At 32.9% G+C, this 16,966-nt stretch overlaps 3 protein-coding genes across 5 annotated transcripts in view; 1 reads left to right on the forward strand and 2 right to left on the reverse strand.

Annotated features, from left to right (window-relative positions):
* The first annotated feature begins 946 nt into the window (after window positions 1-946).
* Window positions 947-2,907, forward strand: LOC108915494 (THAP domain-containing protein 11-like). 3 transcript variants are annotated; one of them, XR_001964726.1, is made up of 3 exons: window positions 947-976; window positions 1,584-1,751; window positions 2,597-2,907. XR_001964726.1 is itself a non-coding variant. In XM_018721544.1 (3 exons), exons 1-3 carry the CDS (start codon window positions 1,335-1,337, stop codon window positions 2,646-2,648), a joined length of 234 nt encoding a protein of 77 aa, XP_018577060.1. In that variant the 5' UTR covers window positions 1,284-1,334; the 3' UTR covers window positions 2,649-2,907. The 3 variants fall into 3 exon arrangements, 2 of the variants coding, with proteins under 2 accessions (XP_018577060.1, XP_018577058.1); XM_018721544.1 differs by lacking the exon at window positions 947-976 and adding an exon at window positions 1,284-1,348; XM_018721542.1 differs by lacking the exon at window positions 947-976 and having other exon boundaries at window positions 1,371-1,751.
* A 6,300-nt stretch (window positions 2,908-9,207) lies between these two features.
* On the reverse strand, window positions 9,208-9,861 carry LOC111692493 (the record flags this gene model as incomplete). The annotated part of the gene is made up of 1 exon (XM_023456533.1): window positions 9,208-9,861. A coding segment is annotated over exon 1 (654 nt), but the record flags the coding sequence as incomplete, so codon positions are not given.
* Window positions 9,862-10,671: 810 nt separating this feature from the next.
* Window positions 10,672-16,966, reverse strand: part of LOC108915495 (ATP-dependent RNA helicase DDX42) — a 26,936-nt gene continuing 20,641 nt past the window's right edge. Inside the window, exons 9-10 of the mRNA XM_023456534.1 lie at window positions 13,695-13,881; window positions 10,672-10,807 (exon numbers count right to left, since the gene is read on the reverse strand). Of these exons, the coding sequence (XP_023312302.1) occupies window positions 10,745-10,807; window positions 13,695-13,881 (250 nt within the window). The 3' untranslated portion in view covers window positions 10,672-10,744. The remainder of the gene's footprint in view (window positions 10,808-13,694; window positions 13,882-16,966) is intronic.

The raw sequence follows: 16,966 nt of genomic DNA on the forward strand, positions 1-16,966 counted from the left end.
GTCATTGGGGTGGTCACCCAGGGTCAAAAAGTTGGTGTCTAGGTCTTTTGTGTTTGTCGGACGTGTCGGGTACGTAGTCAACGGCTTGCCTGAGGAGGGGATTGTCATGTCTAGTGGCTACGTCAAACCGTTTCTGTGTTTTGTCTTATTGTCTGTGTAGCGTTTGTGTATTCTAAGTCTCGTAATATGTCGGTGTTTCTTACGTACCGTGGCTCGTCGGTGGCCGTGCGGAGGGTTATGTTTTCCACAGCCTGTAGTGACTTTAAAAGGCTGTTTGCCGCGTGACCCCACGCCGTCGAGGCGTAGGTTAGCTGCGGTTGAAGTATTACAATGATAAGCGTTCGCTTATTCCTTAAACTGAGGGTGTTTCCACCTTTGAGTAAGGGATAGAGCCTAGCCCTGGTGGTCTTCGCTCGCGTCACCGTCTCCACGATGTGCGATTCCAGGAGATGGGTTCCTGGGATAGTGTCAGTCTGTCGAGGTTTTATGGGATTTTTCGTTTGGTAAAAAGGAACTTTTGTTGGGATTAATTTTGACGCGGAATATCTAGGATCTACGGATTGGGATATGATTATCAGGTCGTCGGCATATAAGTATATGTTGGCACCCCCAGGGTTTACACAGATGAGCCAATGAAGCAAGAAGAGCGCCAGAAGAAAGGGCCCTAGCCGGCGGGGCCCAGCCAGGACAAAAGCAGGTCCCACACAGCGCCTACACCGGCCGCATTTGCGGTCGGGGTAGACAACGGATGGGGCCCATCTACGAAGGCTGTCCAGGCCTACACGAGATGAGGCAGGATAAAGAGGGATAATCTCCCTTGATCCTAAATCATTGAGGCCAATTTCTAGCCATGGAATAATGGCGCGGTCAAATAATAGACAGGAATTATGGGCGTGGCTTAACCCATTTACGTCACAAGCCTAGGCTAGTTATCTATTGTCTCTGGCCTAGGCTTTTTTTTCGCAACTGAATAAAGGTGAATATCTGACTTTTGTATAATAGTAATGTAGTTACTATTTCCATAAGAGTAATTTATTTGCTCTTATGACTATTTCTATCTCTTTTGATTTTAGTTGACATATAACGCTTCATTTCCTCATACGTTGTTATATTCTGTGCTCATACTACACATATTACAAACTCAAACTACATTCTTTAAATCTCTTCATTCCCTCATACATTATTCTGTGCTCATACTACACATAATTACAATCTCAAACTGCAATATACAACTTCACTCGTGAAAAAACGCCTTAGATTAGAGACGTTGAGATGTAGAGATGTAAAGAAGTATGTCACAAGATTCCTAACCTTAAGGATTTTTGTTTGTTTCCATGCGACTTAATCAGTAATTTTACATTTTTCCAATTATTTAAATAAATTTTTCATAGTTTTCGTATTTTGCATTAACTAGTTAATTATTAATAATAGTTCTTAATAAGTTAATGGTGCAGTGTTTAATATAAACTATTAATTTACTACATAAAAATGCCAGGCGTGAGGTGTAGTGTTGCAATTTGCAAAAATAATTTTTATGATGCTAAACAAAACAATATAAAAATTTCATTTCATGTGTTTCCTAGGGATAAAAAACTTAGAAAGATATGGGTGGAACAGTGCAACAGAGGCGATTTGTTTAATCCTTCAACTGGACATATTTGTAGTGCACATTTTGAAGATTCAGACTTTGAACGAGATCTCCAAGCAGAGCTCTTAAATTTACCATCAAGAAAAAGACTTAAAGAAAGCAGGTATGTTTATTAAAACAATAGGGCAATCATTTAATTTAATTATTATTATTATATTTAGCTATAGCAATAACTGTGAGATTTCTATATTTTACTTTACAAATTTGTAGGTACCTACTTATCCTATATATATATATATAGGATAATACACTAGAAGCCGTATGATAGGGTGTAATATTTACATAGTTTTTTATATGACATTATAATTATAATGGTTCGTCCTGTACAAATACATCATAGATTCTTATTTGGTCCCATAGGATAGGATAGGAACAGGCCACAATAATATTTTTTGGTAGTTTACTTAAATTATATTTTTCATATATTTTAAAATTTGCATCTATGTCTATCTAAATCTATGTATATAGATAAATGTCTAAATCTATGTAAAATTCTTTACCTACGACCACTACTGTAAATACTTAAAAACGCACCGTCTGCGATCGATGTAAGATTCCTATTACGTACAGTAAAAAAATCGCACAGTTTTCCTAGCAACCGCCTAGCAACGGTCAATACAATACTGTTTGTATTGACCGTTGCTAGGCGGTCGCTAGGAAAACTGTACGATATTTTTACCAAGCAGTGTGATTTTTTTTTACCGTACGACCTAATAGGAATTGCATTGTTCGCAGACGGTGTGTTTTTAAGTATTTAAAGTAGTGGTCGTAGGTAAAGAATGGTACGTAATACGTGGTGTAATACAATTACGCACTCATAGAATTACACACTTGCCAAATGCTTTTTACAACACTTATTACGTAATATACTATTATACAATTTTATATCGTGTCATATGGCCTTAACATGTACATAATAAGTTATGTAATGACTCATTTAATTTTCAGCTGTACCCTCCAAAAATTTGAAACTTATGGAAGACACGAAGAACAATGTTGATCGTTTGCAGAGAGCAGTGGTGCGAGGTAATAAGAAATTAGTAAAAGAGATGTGCCACAATTCTAATACTGATTCCGTTTCAAATGTAACTGAAGTTGAAGATGAAGAAGATACTTTAGAGAGGAAGTACCAAAGGTTACTAGAGAAATATGAAAAGAGAAAGGTGAAATATGATATGATTGGAAAGAATAAGATATAATATGTACTTAATAAAACTTACTCTATACATCTAAACACTAATAAAAATATTTGTTGCTGATCCTTCACATTTTATGAAACTTCTACAGAATTGGTTCTTAGATACAGATTTTATCTGTAGGTACTGTCAGAAACAAAATTGATAAAAATATTTAAACATAGACTAAGAGCGCAAATTCATAGTACTATAATCGTGTGTTCCATACGTTTTCAAGATAATAGTCTAGTAGGTTTACATAGTAGTAAAATGGTTAAATATAAACAAAAAAAAAGCATTAATAAATATTTGAGACTTATCTGATTGTCCGGGGAGTGAAATAAGATGTTGCTTCCTAGGTGGCAACGAGGGACTTGGAAACAAAATAATGCCTATCCAGTCCTAGGTTTTGTTGACCAGTGTATATCCGTTGCTGCTGGAAAACTGTGGTAGCTAATGATGAATGTAGCTTCAAGGTGCACAAAATGCAATGCTAACGCCCTTATGAGCAACTGGGAGTCAACTAGTGGATACTTCACCAAAGCTGGACTTTGAAGAAATACTGTAACTTATCTAACTTATCCTAAAAACCCTAAAATAAAACAATTACTACATAAGTACTATGAACTAAGAAATGCCTTTTAGTTGCAACTCACCTTCTGTGGAAGGGTTTAAATTGAGGTAACCAAAATCACATTCGGACGTAATGTAAATATTGTGTCAAAACAAAACGAAATTTGTCCTGGATGAACTTCTGCTAAAAAAAAATTGACAGAAAAGCATCTCGGAAAACCTTTAGTGAGAGACTTCTGGATATAGAGACACATCGACGGTACACAGTATCGGCACTGAAAAAGGTGGTATTTCAAATCCCATGAAATTGGAAAACCGTAAAATTAATTACGATCCACATATTGCTTTTCACTTCACCAGAACCCGTCCGTCTTTACCAGTTAGATGTTATTTTCTGAGGAGACCTAGAGAACACTTTTTGTGAATATAATTTCAACGATGTTTAGAAGTGGTGTGTTGGTTGTCTTTAGTAACGAATACTTAAGACGATATTAATAATAGCAGCAATCAGGAAAACTCGATGTCGATAAAACAGAAGTGTGTATATGCGATTCGAAAAAAGTAAAATATGACAGAATTTAGTGAATTTACCTATACGAAGAAGAAATACTAAATTAAAAGTAGCGTTGTTAGTAATTATACATACATTAATCCTAATTAACTAATAAATAAGAAAATTTCAAAATGCTACACCATTGCAGGTAAAAATTGAAATTTTGACACGTGTGAAAAATATCAATTTCCACTATTTTTTTTTACTTATTTTGAATAAAAATCACCCTTAAAATTATATCATCCCAATTGTTGGTTCATGTTCTTTGTAACTTCATAAAGAAACACAGTTTCAATTTTCATAACGATCGGTTCATAACTTTTTGAGCGTTTAAATAATTTCGAGAACTAGAAATATGAGAAAGTTGTTAATAACATAGAGTGTTTTCCGATCAATCAGCGATTCCAGTACCATATAACGGTTCTTCCTCATAGCAGGTGTTATTTTGAGATTGCATCTGTTCTATTCTTACTTAATAAATGACTAGACTACCTGAATCTTTTTGTGTATTCTAAATTTTCTCTGATCTAAAAATATGAAATTTCTAGTTTAACTGATTGTATTTCCTTCAAAAGGACTTCTCATGTTTTTGCACTACTTAAGTTCAAAAGGGTTAGTTTTATAAAAGATATAGGTATACTATTAGACTTTAAGTTTATTATTGTTGTATAACAAATTGATGTGATTGTTAGATTGGAAATTTTAAGAATATATCTAACAAAAGATCTGTGCAAATAACATCAATTCATTTCATTCCTCCCAGCGCCGGTTTAAGGTAGTTTAGCGCTCGGTGCTATTACTTGTGATCGCCGCCCATCCCCTACCTACACACTCAAAATAAAAAGATAATATTTGGTTTTTAATTACAATAATAAGGTGAGAAAAAAAAACATAAACAACATCACATTGTTAAACATAAGAACTGGGTAGAAACTGAGTAAGAATAAAATATAAATAAAACAAAAATAAATATTTTACGCTTAAAATTAATAAAACAACACAAACACAACAAAATTCTTCTCCTAACTAACTTTGGTTTTCAAAATCAACTAAAAAGTCATGACAAATAAAAAAAAATCAACTACAGTCAAAATAAATAAATAAGAAAAAAACCAACATGACCAATGCCCAATACCAATATTGCAATATATTGTCATGTTTGCCTACTGATATACAGGGAGTTAAAAAAAGAGTGTAAAATATTTAAGGAGGTAATAGTATGAACCAAAATAAGCAGAAAAGTCTCAATAAACATGGGTCCGCAAAGTAACGGTTGCGGAGATATGGAATGTTTTATGTTTTTTAGCCCCTTTTTTTATTTTGCAAAAACGTTGTGTATTTTCTTATAATAGTTGGTTGATGTTTAGTGAAATAAACAGTACGTATTTGACAGTTGTTCTCAGTGCACAAGTTTTCTTTCGCTATGGCTGGTTACTCTAACGCAGAATTAACAGACATGCATTTCATGTATGGTCGTGCTAATGGGAACGCCACCGAAGCGCGACGTCTTTATGTTGACGCTTATCCAAATCGCCAGATTCCTTCACAACGCATGTTTGGAAGAATTCACCAAAGATTGCGTGATACCGGTTCCTTGAGCAAACAGTGCCATTTATCCGGAAGACCAAGGTCGGTATCCACTCCTAGAGCAGAAGAAGAAATTCTAGCACTGGTAGAGCAGAATCCAGGTACGAGTGTGCGGAGAATATCAGCCGAGGTAGGAATTAGTGGTCCTCTTGTTTGGAGAATCCTTCACGAGCAACTGCTTTATCCATACCATGTGCAACGAGTACAGGCCTTAAATCCAATAAATGATCATCAAGCACGTTTGGTTTTTTGCCGCTGGTTTCTACGTCATGATGCTGAAGACCCTCGTTTTCTTGCAAACATTCTTTTTACTGATGAGGCCGGGTTCACAAGAAATGGAGTGTTTAATTTTCACAATACGCATATTTGGGCCGACGAAAATCCTCATGCTCTAATAGAATCTGGACATCAGGCACGTTTTTCATTAAACATTTGGATGGGTATTGTAGGTGACAGGTTTCTAGGTCCTGTTGTTTTACCAAACCGATTAACAGGCGCTGCTTACCTCAACTTTCTGCAGAACACACTGTATGAGTTTTTGGAAGACATTCCTTTGAATCAGAGGCAACAAATGTGGTTCCAGCATGATGGTGCTCCAGCTCATTTTTCCATGGCCGTTAGAGAGCATTTACACCAAACTTTTCCACATAGATGGGTAGGAAGGGCCGGACCTGTTTTATGGCCTCCAAGATCGCCTGATCTGAACCCTCTAGATTTCTTTGTTTGGGGATATTTGAAGACATTAGTGTATGGTACTCCTGTAAATAGCCTGGAAGAGCTGCAGCTACGGATTAATCAAAAGTGTCAAGAAATCCAAACCAAGGAGGGTGTTTTCGAAAGAGTTCGAATATCGTTGAGACGAAGATGTCGTGCCTGCTTGGAAATGGACGGAGGGCACTTTGAACATCTTCTGTAACTTTGTTTTTTGTTTGTTAAAAGCTTCCTTTGTCGGTTTATTCCTAATAAAATAAAATGTTTGAAAAACGAATAGTGGTCCATATCTCCGCAACCGTTACTTTGCGGACCCATGTTTATTAAGACTTTTCTGCTTATTTTGGTTCATACTATTACCTCCTGAAATATTTTACACTCTTTTTTTAACACCATGTATATTAGGAACTATATGTATATTAGGAAAGAACTTTGGAAATTAAGACAAAATCTCATACCTATAAGTAAATATCCTATATAATACAATCACAGTAGTAAAATGCAAATGAGGAGTTTTATTCAGTTTTACAAGAGTCACTTTCTTGCTTTTAAATGTGAAAAAGTTTGTATTAGCTGGTTAGTGTCTATTGTTTTTAAAATGTCTGAATTTACTGACAATATGGCTAAAGAATTTAATTTTTCTTGCGCAACTGAATTGCGAAGGTAGGTTTTAACCCATTTTAGCGTTTTAGCTCCTCACTAGCATTTGTAACAATTATGGAACAAAAAATAAGAAGGTATACATTTATGTTTGGGAATGAACATGTTAATTTACTTTCATGTAACAATTTCACTAAATCTTTGGGAGATTCAACTAAATTAAACAAAAATTCAAACAAATCTGAACATGTTTTGCCCACTTGGGATCTACGATTAATTTCAAAGATTATCAAAAATTGGAAGGTAAATCTGTGTTCTCATTTTGTCTCTAGGTCTTAAAATAATTTTTGTATTTGGCTCTCCTAAATGCCTCCTTTTAGTGCTTCATCGTTCCATGTAGTTTTCGTTGCCTGTTAAAGCTATCTCTTTGGTTTCATATTGATCAAACTCATTCCGTAAATATTGAAAGTACTGGGTCAATGAAGATAAAATATTGGATGTGGTACTTATATCCATATTTTCTTGTAGCACACAACTGTATATTGTGTTTGGACTTCTAGGCCTAAGCCCGCGTTTACAGTTTACATTGGGCAGCGATAAGGGGCGGGCGGTAAGCGGCGAGCTGTGATAAAATTGTTTTTAACAGTAGGGTAACCCCAGGTATCCTATTGTTAAAAATATTTTTATTCCGCTCGCCGCCCTAGACAATTTACCGCCTGGTTCTACAGCACCCAATAGCACCCATGTAAAACTGACACTGATTTCTCCATTTAACTACAGACACCGAAAAAATTCTTTCTAAGACTAAAAAATACAATACAGTTTACTTGTCAAAACTTGAAGATTTTTTTTTATTTGGGAGGACATTAACTGTAAAAGGATAAATATGATAACTGTAGTTGGTACGTACAAAAGCAAATTATGTTAGATCTATTATAGAGATTTAAAGTACTTAGGTAAGTTACTTGAAATTTAATTAAAGATAAAATTGAAGAAATTGAAATTAATTTAATAAGAAATAAATTGTGCACAATTTTTATTTTGGGGACAAGAGAATGTTTATATTGTGTTAAGTTAAATGTTCCTTAAAAAAAATAATTTTATTGGAGTGCCGAAAACTAGTATAATTATAAAAATTAAAAATCTACTGTTCTTTAACAAATTTTAAAATGTTAGGAAATGACGTATCTTTTTTGGTCATATTTTTAAATGTTAAATTTGAGACATTTAGACAATCATGTGATTGATTTTCTACATGTTGATTGGAATAACTTTTAAGCAAAAATTGATTAATAAAAATTGTTTCCATATTATGCGTACCCACTTTATTGGGGACATTGTATTTTGAAATTAAAAATGTTATCTTTCAAATGATTAATTGCCTATTACACTGTTCATATACAGGGTGATTCATTAATAATGGGACAGAGCTTAAGGGCATGTTACTGACCTCAAAATAGAGCGATTAAGCCAAATATGCCTTATCCGAATGTTGCTCCTTTTCGATATACAGGGTGTTAAAGTTGAAAAAATATTTTCGATTTTTTTAAATATCTTGAGCATCTTTGAACGGATTGTCTTGAAAGTTTGTACACCTATGTTTTCTGAGGTGGTAATTACGGAAATGGTAACTATTTTGCAATCACATCTAGGATGCGCTAGTTGTAGTGTTCCGTCGGAGTAAACATATGTCAAACTTTTTTGTCCTTCAAAAATCTGAATTTCCAATAAGAAATTATTAAACTACGTTCAATTCTAAATAAAAAAGATATACCTGTTAAAAATCGATAAACTTAACCGTTTTCGAAATAAGAACGATTTACTATTTCTTTACAAAATTATTTGTTTGAACGTACGCCTTTAAATAAGATGACTTAATTACGAATTAAGACAAACACAGTAACAACTGAAAATTTTATTATGCTTAAGTCTAATTACAAAAGATTCTCAAAGTGGCGACCATTGTTTTCAATACATTTTTTTATTCTCTCGTTAAAATTTTGTCTGACACTGAATAGACTTCTTTGTTGGTCTCTGATAATGTTAACAGATTCTTGTATTTTTGCCCACAGCTCTTCTCGAGTATGTATAACATCTTTATAAACTAAAGATTTAACGTTACCCCAGAAATAAAAATCTAGGGGATTTAAATCAGGGCTACGCGCAGGCCAAGGCACTTCGCTGCCGCGACCAATCCAACGGTTTCGAAAACTTATATCAAGATATTCTCTTACTGGTCGGGAGTAATGTGCGGGAGCACCATCATGCATAAACCAAAAGGTTTGCCGTAAATTTAAGGGGATATTTTCAAGAACGAGTGGCAAGTCATTTGTTAAAAAATTTAAATAATTTTCCCCATTAAGTGGACGGGGTAACACAAATGGTCCCAAAATGTTATCGGAAAGTATTCCACACCAAATATTTATTGAGAATTCATGCTGAAAATGTTGTTCTCGTGGCAAGTGAGGATTTTCCAGTTCCCAGGAATGGCTATTTCTCCAATTAAATACACCGCGCCGGGTAAATGTAGCTTCGTCCGTAAACAATATTTTATTATAAAATGTAGGGTCAGCATTTTGTTGCCGACGAAGAAACTGTGCGAACCGAAATCTACCAGGAGGATCTTGTGGCATCAACTGTTGAACCGGACGAAAATGGTAAGGATACAATTTTTCTTTGTGGAGTATTCTGAAGACGGAAGGCTGACTTACACCAGTAGCTGATGAAATTCGGCGTGTGCTTGTTTGCGTGTTTTCGGCAATTCGCACTAAAACATCCTCTTCTTGCTCCGCCGCTAATACTTTAGGCCTTCCAACGTCTCGTTTAGGGCGAAATGATCCCGTTTCTCCTAATCTGTCGTACAACGTCTTGAAAAGCTTGTGGTTAGGTTGTCTGTTATTTGGATATAACTCCAAGTACCTCGCTGCTGCATGACGACCACAATAATTTTCTTGGGCATACACACATACCATGTTTCTCATTTCAACAAACGAATAATCATTATGACGCGGCATTTTAATGAAAAAAATCACAAACGAAGAAGAACTAAACTGTCTAGTATTTATAAGTTGCTTAGAATTGACATAAATAATACATGACATTTCATTGACAGCGGCCTACTTCATTTAAGTCATCTTATTTAAAGGCGTACGTTCAAACAAATAATTTTGTAAAGAAATAGTAAATCGTTCTTATTTCAAAAACGGTTAAGTGTATCGATTTTCAACAGGGATATCTTTTTTATTTAGAATTGAACATAGTTTAATAATTTCTTATTGGAAATTTAGATTTTTGAAGGACAAAAAAGTTTGACATATGTTTACTCCGACGGAACACTACAACTAGCGCATCCTAGATGTGATTGCAAAATAGTTACCATTTCCGGAATTACCACCTCAGAAAACATAGGTGTACAAACTTTCAAGACAATCCGTTCAAAGATGCTTAAGATATTTAAAAAATCGAAAATATTTTTTCAACTTTTAACACCCTGTAGATCGAAAAGGAGCAACATTGGGATAAGGCATATTTGACTTAAATCGCTCTATTTTGAGGTCAGCAACATGCCCTTAAGCTCTGTCCCATTATTAATGAATCACCCTGTATAATATAAAAATGCATTGAAATTTTCATTTATTTTTTGGTATTTGACTCAAGCTAGTCTGTATTATTCAGTTCTATATAAATGTACAAACAAAATTAGGAATGTGGAAAAATAAATTATAATTAATGAGCTTTTCCATTCTCAAAATTTTTTCAAATAAGATTAGACTTGTACAGAAATGGTTAGGTATATGTTCTGATGCCACAAAAATATTTATATATTTAATTTACAATAAATTTTATTGCATTACATTACAACTTTAACACTTTACAAAAAAAAAATGGAATATGTTATTATTCCCATCGAGTTTTCTTTCTTGTAATAAGTGGTGGAGGTTGATCAATACTTGCTGTAAACTAAAAAAAATATATATATTTTTTTACAATATTTATATGTATAAAGTGTGTTTATACAGGGTGTTTCAGAAAAACTCCCATAAATACGGGGATAGTACGGCAAAAAATAAGAATTTTTTGTCTTATGAACTATATGTCTATCTCCTTGTGTTTTCGAGATACAGAGCGACAAAGTAAAATTTTTTAAATAGAATCTTTACGAAAATTTCCAAATGGTGCTAAATATTTTTTTATGAAATTTGGTATTCCGGGGTTTTTAAGGATGCTAAATACGCTGGTTTAATTATTTTTTTGATATTTCATAGAGAGTGCTAGTTATGCTACATTCCTATTACATTTTAAATTCTAATTTTATTAAGGTTAGATTTTTATTTTCTAAAAATAATGTACTCTTGTTAGAACTTTCTAATGTGGATGGTTTACGAGAAAAAAGGCTTTTAATTGAACAATACTACGGTGTATAAAATAAGTGACTTTTCTCAAAGTAGGGCTTATGACAAAGCTTATTGATGGATGTCTCATAAACAACGCATACATTCTTAGTAATATTTTAAACTCTAATTAACTTTATATCAAAATTTTAGTGACTGTAATTAGTCATTACTAACTACAATCAGTAAAATTTTGATATAAAAATAATAGGAATGTAGCATAACTAGCGCCCTCTATGAAATATCCTAAAAATAATTAGACCAGCGTATTTTGCATCCTTAAAAACCCCGGAATACCAAATTTCATAAAAATATTTCGCACCGTTTGGAAATTTTCTATTTAAAGTTTTATTTTGTTGCTCTGTACCTTGAAAACAAGAGGAGATAGTCATACAGTTCATAAGACAAAAAAATCTTCTTTTTTGTCGTACTATCACCCCCCTGTATTTACGGGAGGTCTTTCTGAAATACCTTCCATATACATAAATAATGAGACGGCAGTGGAGGGCAACTTGTAAATAATGAAACAGAAGTAAGATGATGTAGAAGAAGTATATTGATGCAATATATGAATTTCTTATACATTATTTTTTATGATCCTCAATTTCAGTAAAAATATTATTGAATTTTAATTACCATAGAGTGAATTATTGAAATAGAAAAATTAAAAATATTTTAATTCATTGTTTTCAAATCATGAATTTTTCAAATTTCAAATTTATGATTTTCTTAATTAAAATAAATGCCATCTTTTATGTATTGTAGTGCACTTTGAATTGAATTGGAATGGAAATTGAATTTCCAACTCCAGATACATCTCTTCTCATTCAGGAACTTGTGAAATTTAAAACGATTCACTTACAATTTATTTACTCATAATACAAAAAAAAAGAATTTTCATGTCCTGTTAGTTGTAATAACTATATTGTTTGAATTCAGTCTATCAAAATATTAGCAGTTACTCAATTTTCTTAGACTTTGTACTCCACTCCAGAAAACTTAAAAAGCATGTAATAATCTGTTTTAAACATACATTCTGTCAAAAAAAGTATCAGGTATTTTTCAATCAAACCCAATCAAACACAAAATATACAATTAATCCTGAAAATGTATTTTGTTTCCTTCAAAATAGTCTCAATTTGAAGCAATACACTTTTTCCAACGAACAACCCAATGAAAGTATTTTTAAATGCATATTCCGGTATGGACTTCAACTCATTCAGGGATTTTTTACTTTTGTTTTATGGTTTCTATCACCTAGAAACGTATTCTATGAAGTGGTAATTTGATTTTGGGAGAGGACAAAGCTGGTTGCTCTATGTCATTTGTTGAGTTTTCTGTCAAAAATTCATTCACAATTATCGCTTTGTGTGATGGTGCATTATCGCGGTGCGGCAGATACTCTCTATCACCTGATAATGCCCAGATAATATTCTTTGTTGACTGAATTCCTTTCAGTCTGTATGTCAAACTCTTAAACCCATATCTCGTTACTTGTTATTATGAAGCTCTGCATGAATGTAGTCTGAACTAGCTCGTTCGAGCATGTCTTCAGCAACATGTTTGCAATGCTCTTTTTGAAGAAAATTCAGCTCTTTTGAAATCACCGTGCTGCGATGTGTTTCATGTGCAAAACATCAACTAAAATCATGCAAACTGATTTGTAAGATATGTTTAGTTCATGTGCCAGCTCTCTGAAGCTATGATGGTGTGCAAACACTATTTCTTTCACTTTATCAATGTTTTCACCAGCTGAAGACGAATGACAATCAGAATGTGGCAATCATCAACCATTTCTCGAACATATTTGAATGCTTTGTACCATTCGTATGCTTGAGTTTCCGATAAAACTGAATTGCCGTATGTTTTTCCCAAACAATTTCAATGATTCGGTGCAATAAATTCCATTGGTAGCACAACAGTTTAGGTAAACTCTTTGATAAATAACATTATCCATAGTAAAAATCGTGGAACACACTTTAAGTGGACTTACATTTGATAAATAACATTATCCATAGTAAAAATCACGGAACACACTTTAGGTGGACTAACAAAATTAACAGTTGTAAATAAACTAATTGATTTGTGTCAGAGCAGAGTGCAGTGCTACCAACTTTCCATCAAAAAAGGAATGTAAATCTACTTTACGCAGAATTTTAAAATGACAAATTCCAGTTTATTCACAGAATGCATGATACTGAAACCTCGTCTGAAATCTAAACTTTGTTAAATGGTACTATTTAGTTATTAATATTTATTACGTTGAGACATATTTTATATTTTTTCTCATATTCATTTTAATGAGTCCTTGAGGTTTGGGACAGTAAGAGAAAAGTACACAAATCTTTGTAAAAAGTTTGATTGATTCTTATAATAAACTCTCTAGCTAGGTCTTAAAAATAAATGACAATCCTATACACTTTGGTATAATTCATTATTCTGTAAATAAATTTTACCTGATTTTGGTATTGTGCTCGAAAGGCTGCCTTCATAGCAGATAACCTATCTGTAGCAGGTCCTCTAGAGGGCTGAACTCCACTATTAGATGGCAAAGAATTTGGTGCACTCCTTGGAACTGAAGATTTTTCTTTAAATCCTAAACCTAGTCCACCTACGTTAGGATTATGATCCTTTTTTTTATACCTTTAAAATTAAAAATAGTAGTTCAGGTTAGTATTAAAACAACTTGAAAACTATTGTCTAAAAATTTTTTAAATAAAATTGAGGAAAAGGAGATTAATTCAGAACAAAACAAAATTCAACTTTGTGGTGTAACATTTGAACCAATAGGATTTTTAAATTTAAATGTTTGAAGACAAATTTCATGTTTTAAAACCATATGTCGTAAAAAGTGGAGGTCCACAACTTATTGGTAGAAATGGACTAGCAATGCTTAATTTAGGTATTTGTAAAATTGCTAGTAAATTATGTAAAATAGATTCTGCAGCCAATATTGATATGTTGATTAATAAGTATGCAGATATTTTTATAAAAAAAATGGTTACGTTTAATAAATTTCTTTAAAAGGTTCTGTTTATTTTGGAACGCACCTTGGTTCCATTATAGTGATGATAATGTACCATTCAGATATTTACATTTACGGGTATGTATTATGTAAACACTTCCATTTCTATAAACATTTCCCTGTCACCAACAGAAGTGGCAGTAATTTCTTTCATTTAAAGGGGATATCTATAAACAATTTGAGGCAGAAGAATATTAAGTTAACACTTTCATGAAACGTTAAACCTACATCTATGATGCTCTGAATTTAATTTGACCAATAGGAAAGTAGCATCATCATTTGCAAATAAAAGTTTGTTCTATGAGAAACAAATAAATGACAGACCCTCACTGTAATAACTCCATGGGTCCATTCATGTGTGGTATTATAAAGGTAAAAAATTGTTTGAATTACAAAATTCATAACCTTTAATAAAATCTGACATGATTTTGGTATTTTTGGTAATTATAGAGGGTGGGCCACCAGTAATGCCTCGGTCGCTAGGGACCAAACGGCAAATGTTACAGAAACCTGTTTAGGTGGGTATGTGTAGGTTGATTACAGCTACATTTTAAAAATATTTTGAAATATACAGGGTGTCCAGGAAAAGCGTACCATATCAAAGTTATGTATTTTTAAATGGAACACCCTGTATTTTACTGCATTTTTGAAAGCACCGTAAAAAAATAGGTGAACTTTATTAAAGGTTCTGCATACCTAGGACTTACAGTTTGTGAGATATTTCAATTTTAGTGAAAATGCAGGCATAGCGTAGAAATTTAATATTAGCAATAAAAAAATAATTTTAAGGAAGCAGCTTTGGAGGGTCTATTTTAGATCCTTGAAGTTATAAATTGTTATATTTGTCGTCACTTAGTATTATACAGGGTGTTCAAAAAACTGCTGAATACTTCTCTCAACTTTAAACAGCAATAACTTGGTTATTTTAAATGGAACACCCAGTATATTTTTACTTTGGGAGTTGGGAAATTTAAAACTCTTTCAAACTGTGTATAGGTTCCCTATACCTATCTCTAACGGTATTGGAGATATTTGTGCCGTTTCGTTTTTTATCGATTTTTTTTGTAAGATGTATCCACGTGTCTTTATCGAGGTCTTTACTGAATTGGTTTGGGTTCTTCTTGATGACGTCTCTTTAAATATATTGAGAAAAATGAGGATGCAATTAGATGGCGCACCTGCAAATTTTTCATATTCAGTGAGAAATTATTTAAATCGAAAATTTAGTAATAAATGGATAAGTAGGAATGGTGCATGTCAGTGGCCACGTAGGTGTCCAGACCTCACCGTAATGGACTTCTTTGTTGCGAGCTATATAAAAAATCTTGTATACAATGTTCCACCTATTACTTGCGATGATATTGGAGGGAAGGATTAGAGATGCATTTGCGTGAGAATATCATTTGAAGATAGAATAAGATGCTGTATTCAGGAGAATGGTTATCAATTCGAACATCAATTAAAATTTTTCTTTGTTTTTTCTAAAAGTAAAAGTTCCTTTTATCATTATCATGAAAATATTCAAAAAAGTTTTCTAATAAAAAATATTATTTTATAAGCAGAATGATTATAAAAAGTTATTAATTTTGTATAAATATGTTTGTAGTAAGTAACTGAATTATTTATGAACAAGAAAAATATTTATTAAAGAAAATTTTACTTTTAGAAGAAACAAAGAAAAATTTTAATAGATGTTCGAATTGATAACCTTTCTCTTGAATACAGCATCTTATTCTATCTTCAAATGATATTTTCATGCAAATGCATCTCTAATCCTTCCCTTTAATATCATCGCAAGTAATAGGTGAAACATTGTATACAAGATTTTTTATATAGCTCGCAACAAAGAAGTCCATTACGGTGAGGACTGGACACCTACGTGGCCACTAACATGCACCATTCCTACTTATCCATTTATTACTAAATTTTCGATTTAAATAATTTCGCACTGAATATGAAAAATTTTCAGGTGCGCCATCTAATTGTATCCTCATTTTTCTCAATATATTTAAAGATACGTCATCAAGAATAACCCAAACCAATTCAATAAAGACCTCGATAAAGACACGTGGATACATCTTACAAAAAAATTCGATAAAAAACGAAACAGCACAAATATCTCCAATACCGTTAGAGATAGGTATAGGGAACCAATACTCAGTTTGAAAGAGTTTTAAATTTCCTAACTGTCGAAGCAAAAATATATTGGGTGTTCCATTTAAAATAACCAAGTTATTGCTATTTAAAGTTGAGAGAAGTATTCAGCAGTTTTTTGAACACCCTGTATAATACTAAGTGACGACAAATATAACAATTTATAACTTCAAGGATCTAAAATAGACTCTCCAAAGCTGCTTCCTTAAAATTATTTTTTTTATTGCTAATATTAAATTTCTACGCTATGCGTGCATTTTCACTAAAATTGAAATATCTCACAAACTATAAGTCCTAGGTATGCAGAACCTTTAATAAAGTTCACCTATTTTTTTACGGTGCTTTCAAAAATGCAGTAAAATACAGGGTGTTCCATTTAAAAAAACATAACTTTGATATGGTACGCTTTTCCTGGACACCCTGTATATCTCAAAATATTTTTAAAATGTAGCCGTAATCAACCTACACATACCCACCTAAACAGGTTTCTGTAACATTTGCCGTTTGGTCACTAGCGACCGAGGCGTTACTGGTGGCCCACCCTGTATA

Source organism: Anoplophora glabripennis, unplaced genomic scaffold, assembly GCF_000390285.2.
Source record: "Anoplophora glabripennis isolate ALB-LARVAE unplaced genomic scaffold, Agla_2.0 scaffold1690, whole genome shotgun sequence".
Lineage (NCBI taxonomy): Eukaryota > Metazoa > Arthropoda > Insecta > Coleoptera > Cerambycidae > Anoplophora > Anoplophora glabripennis.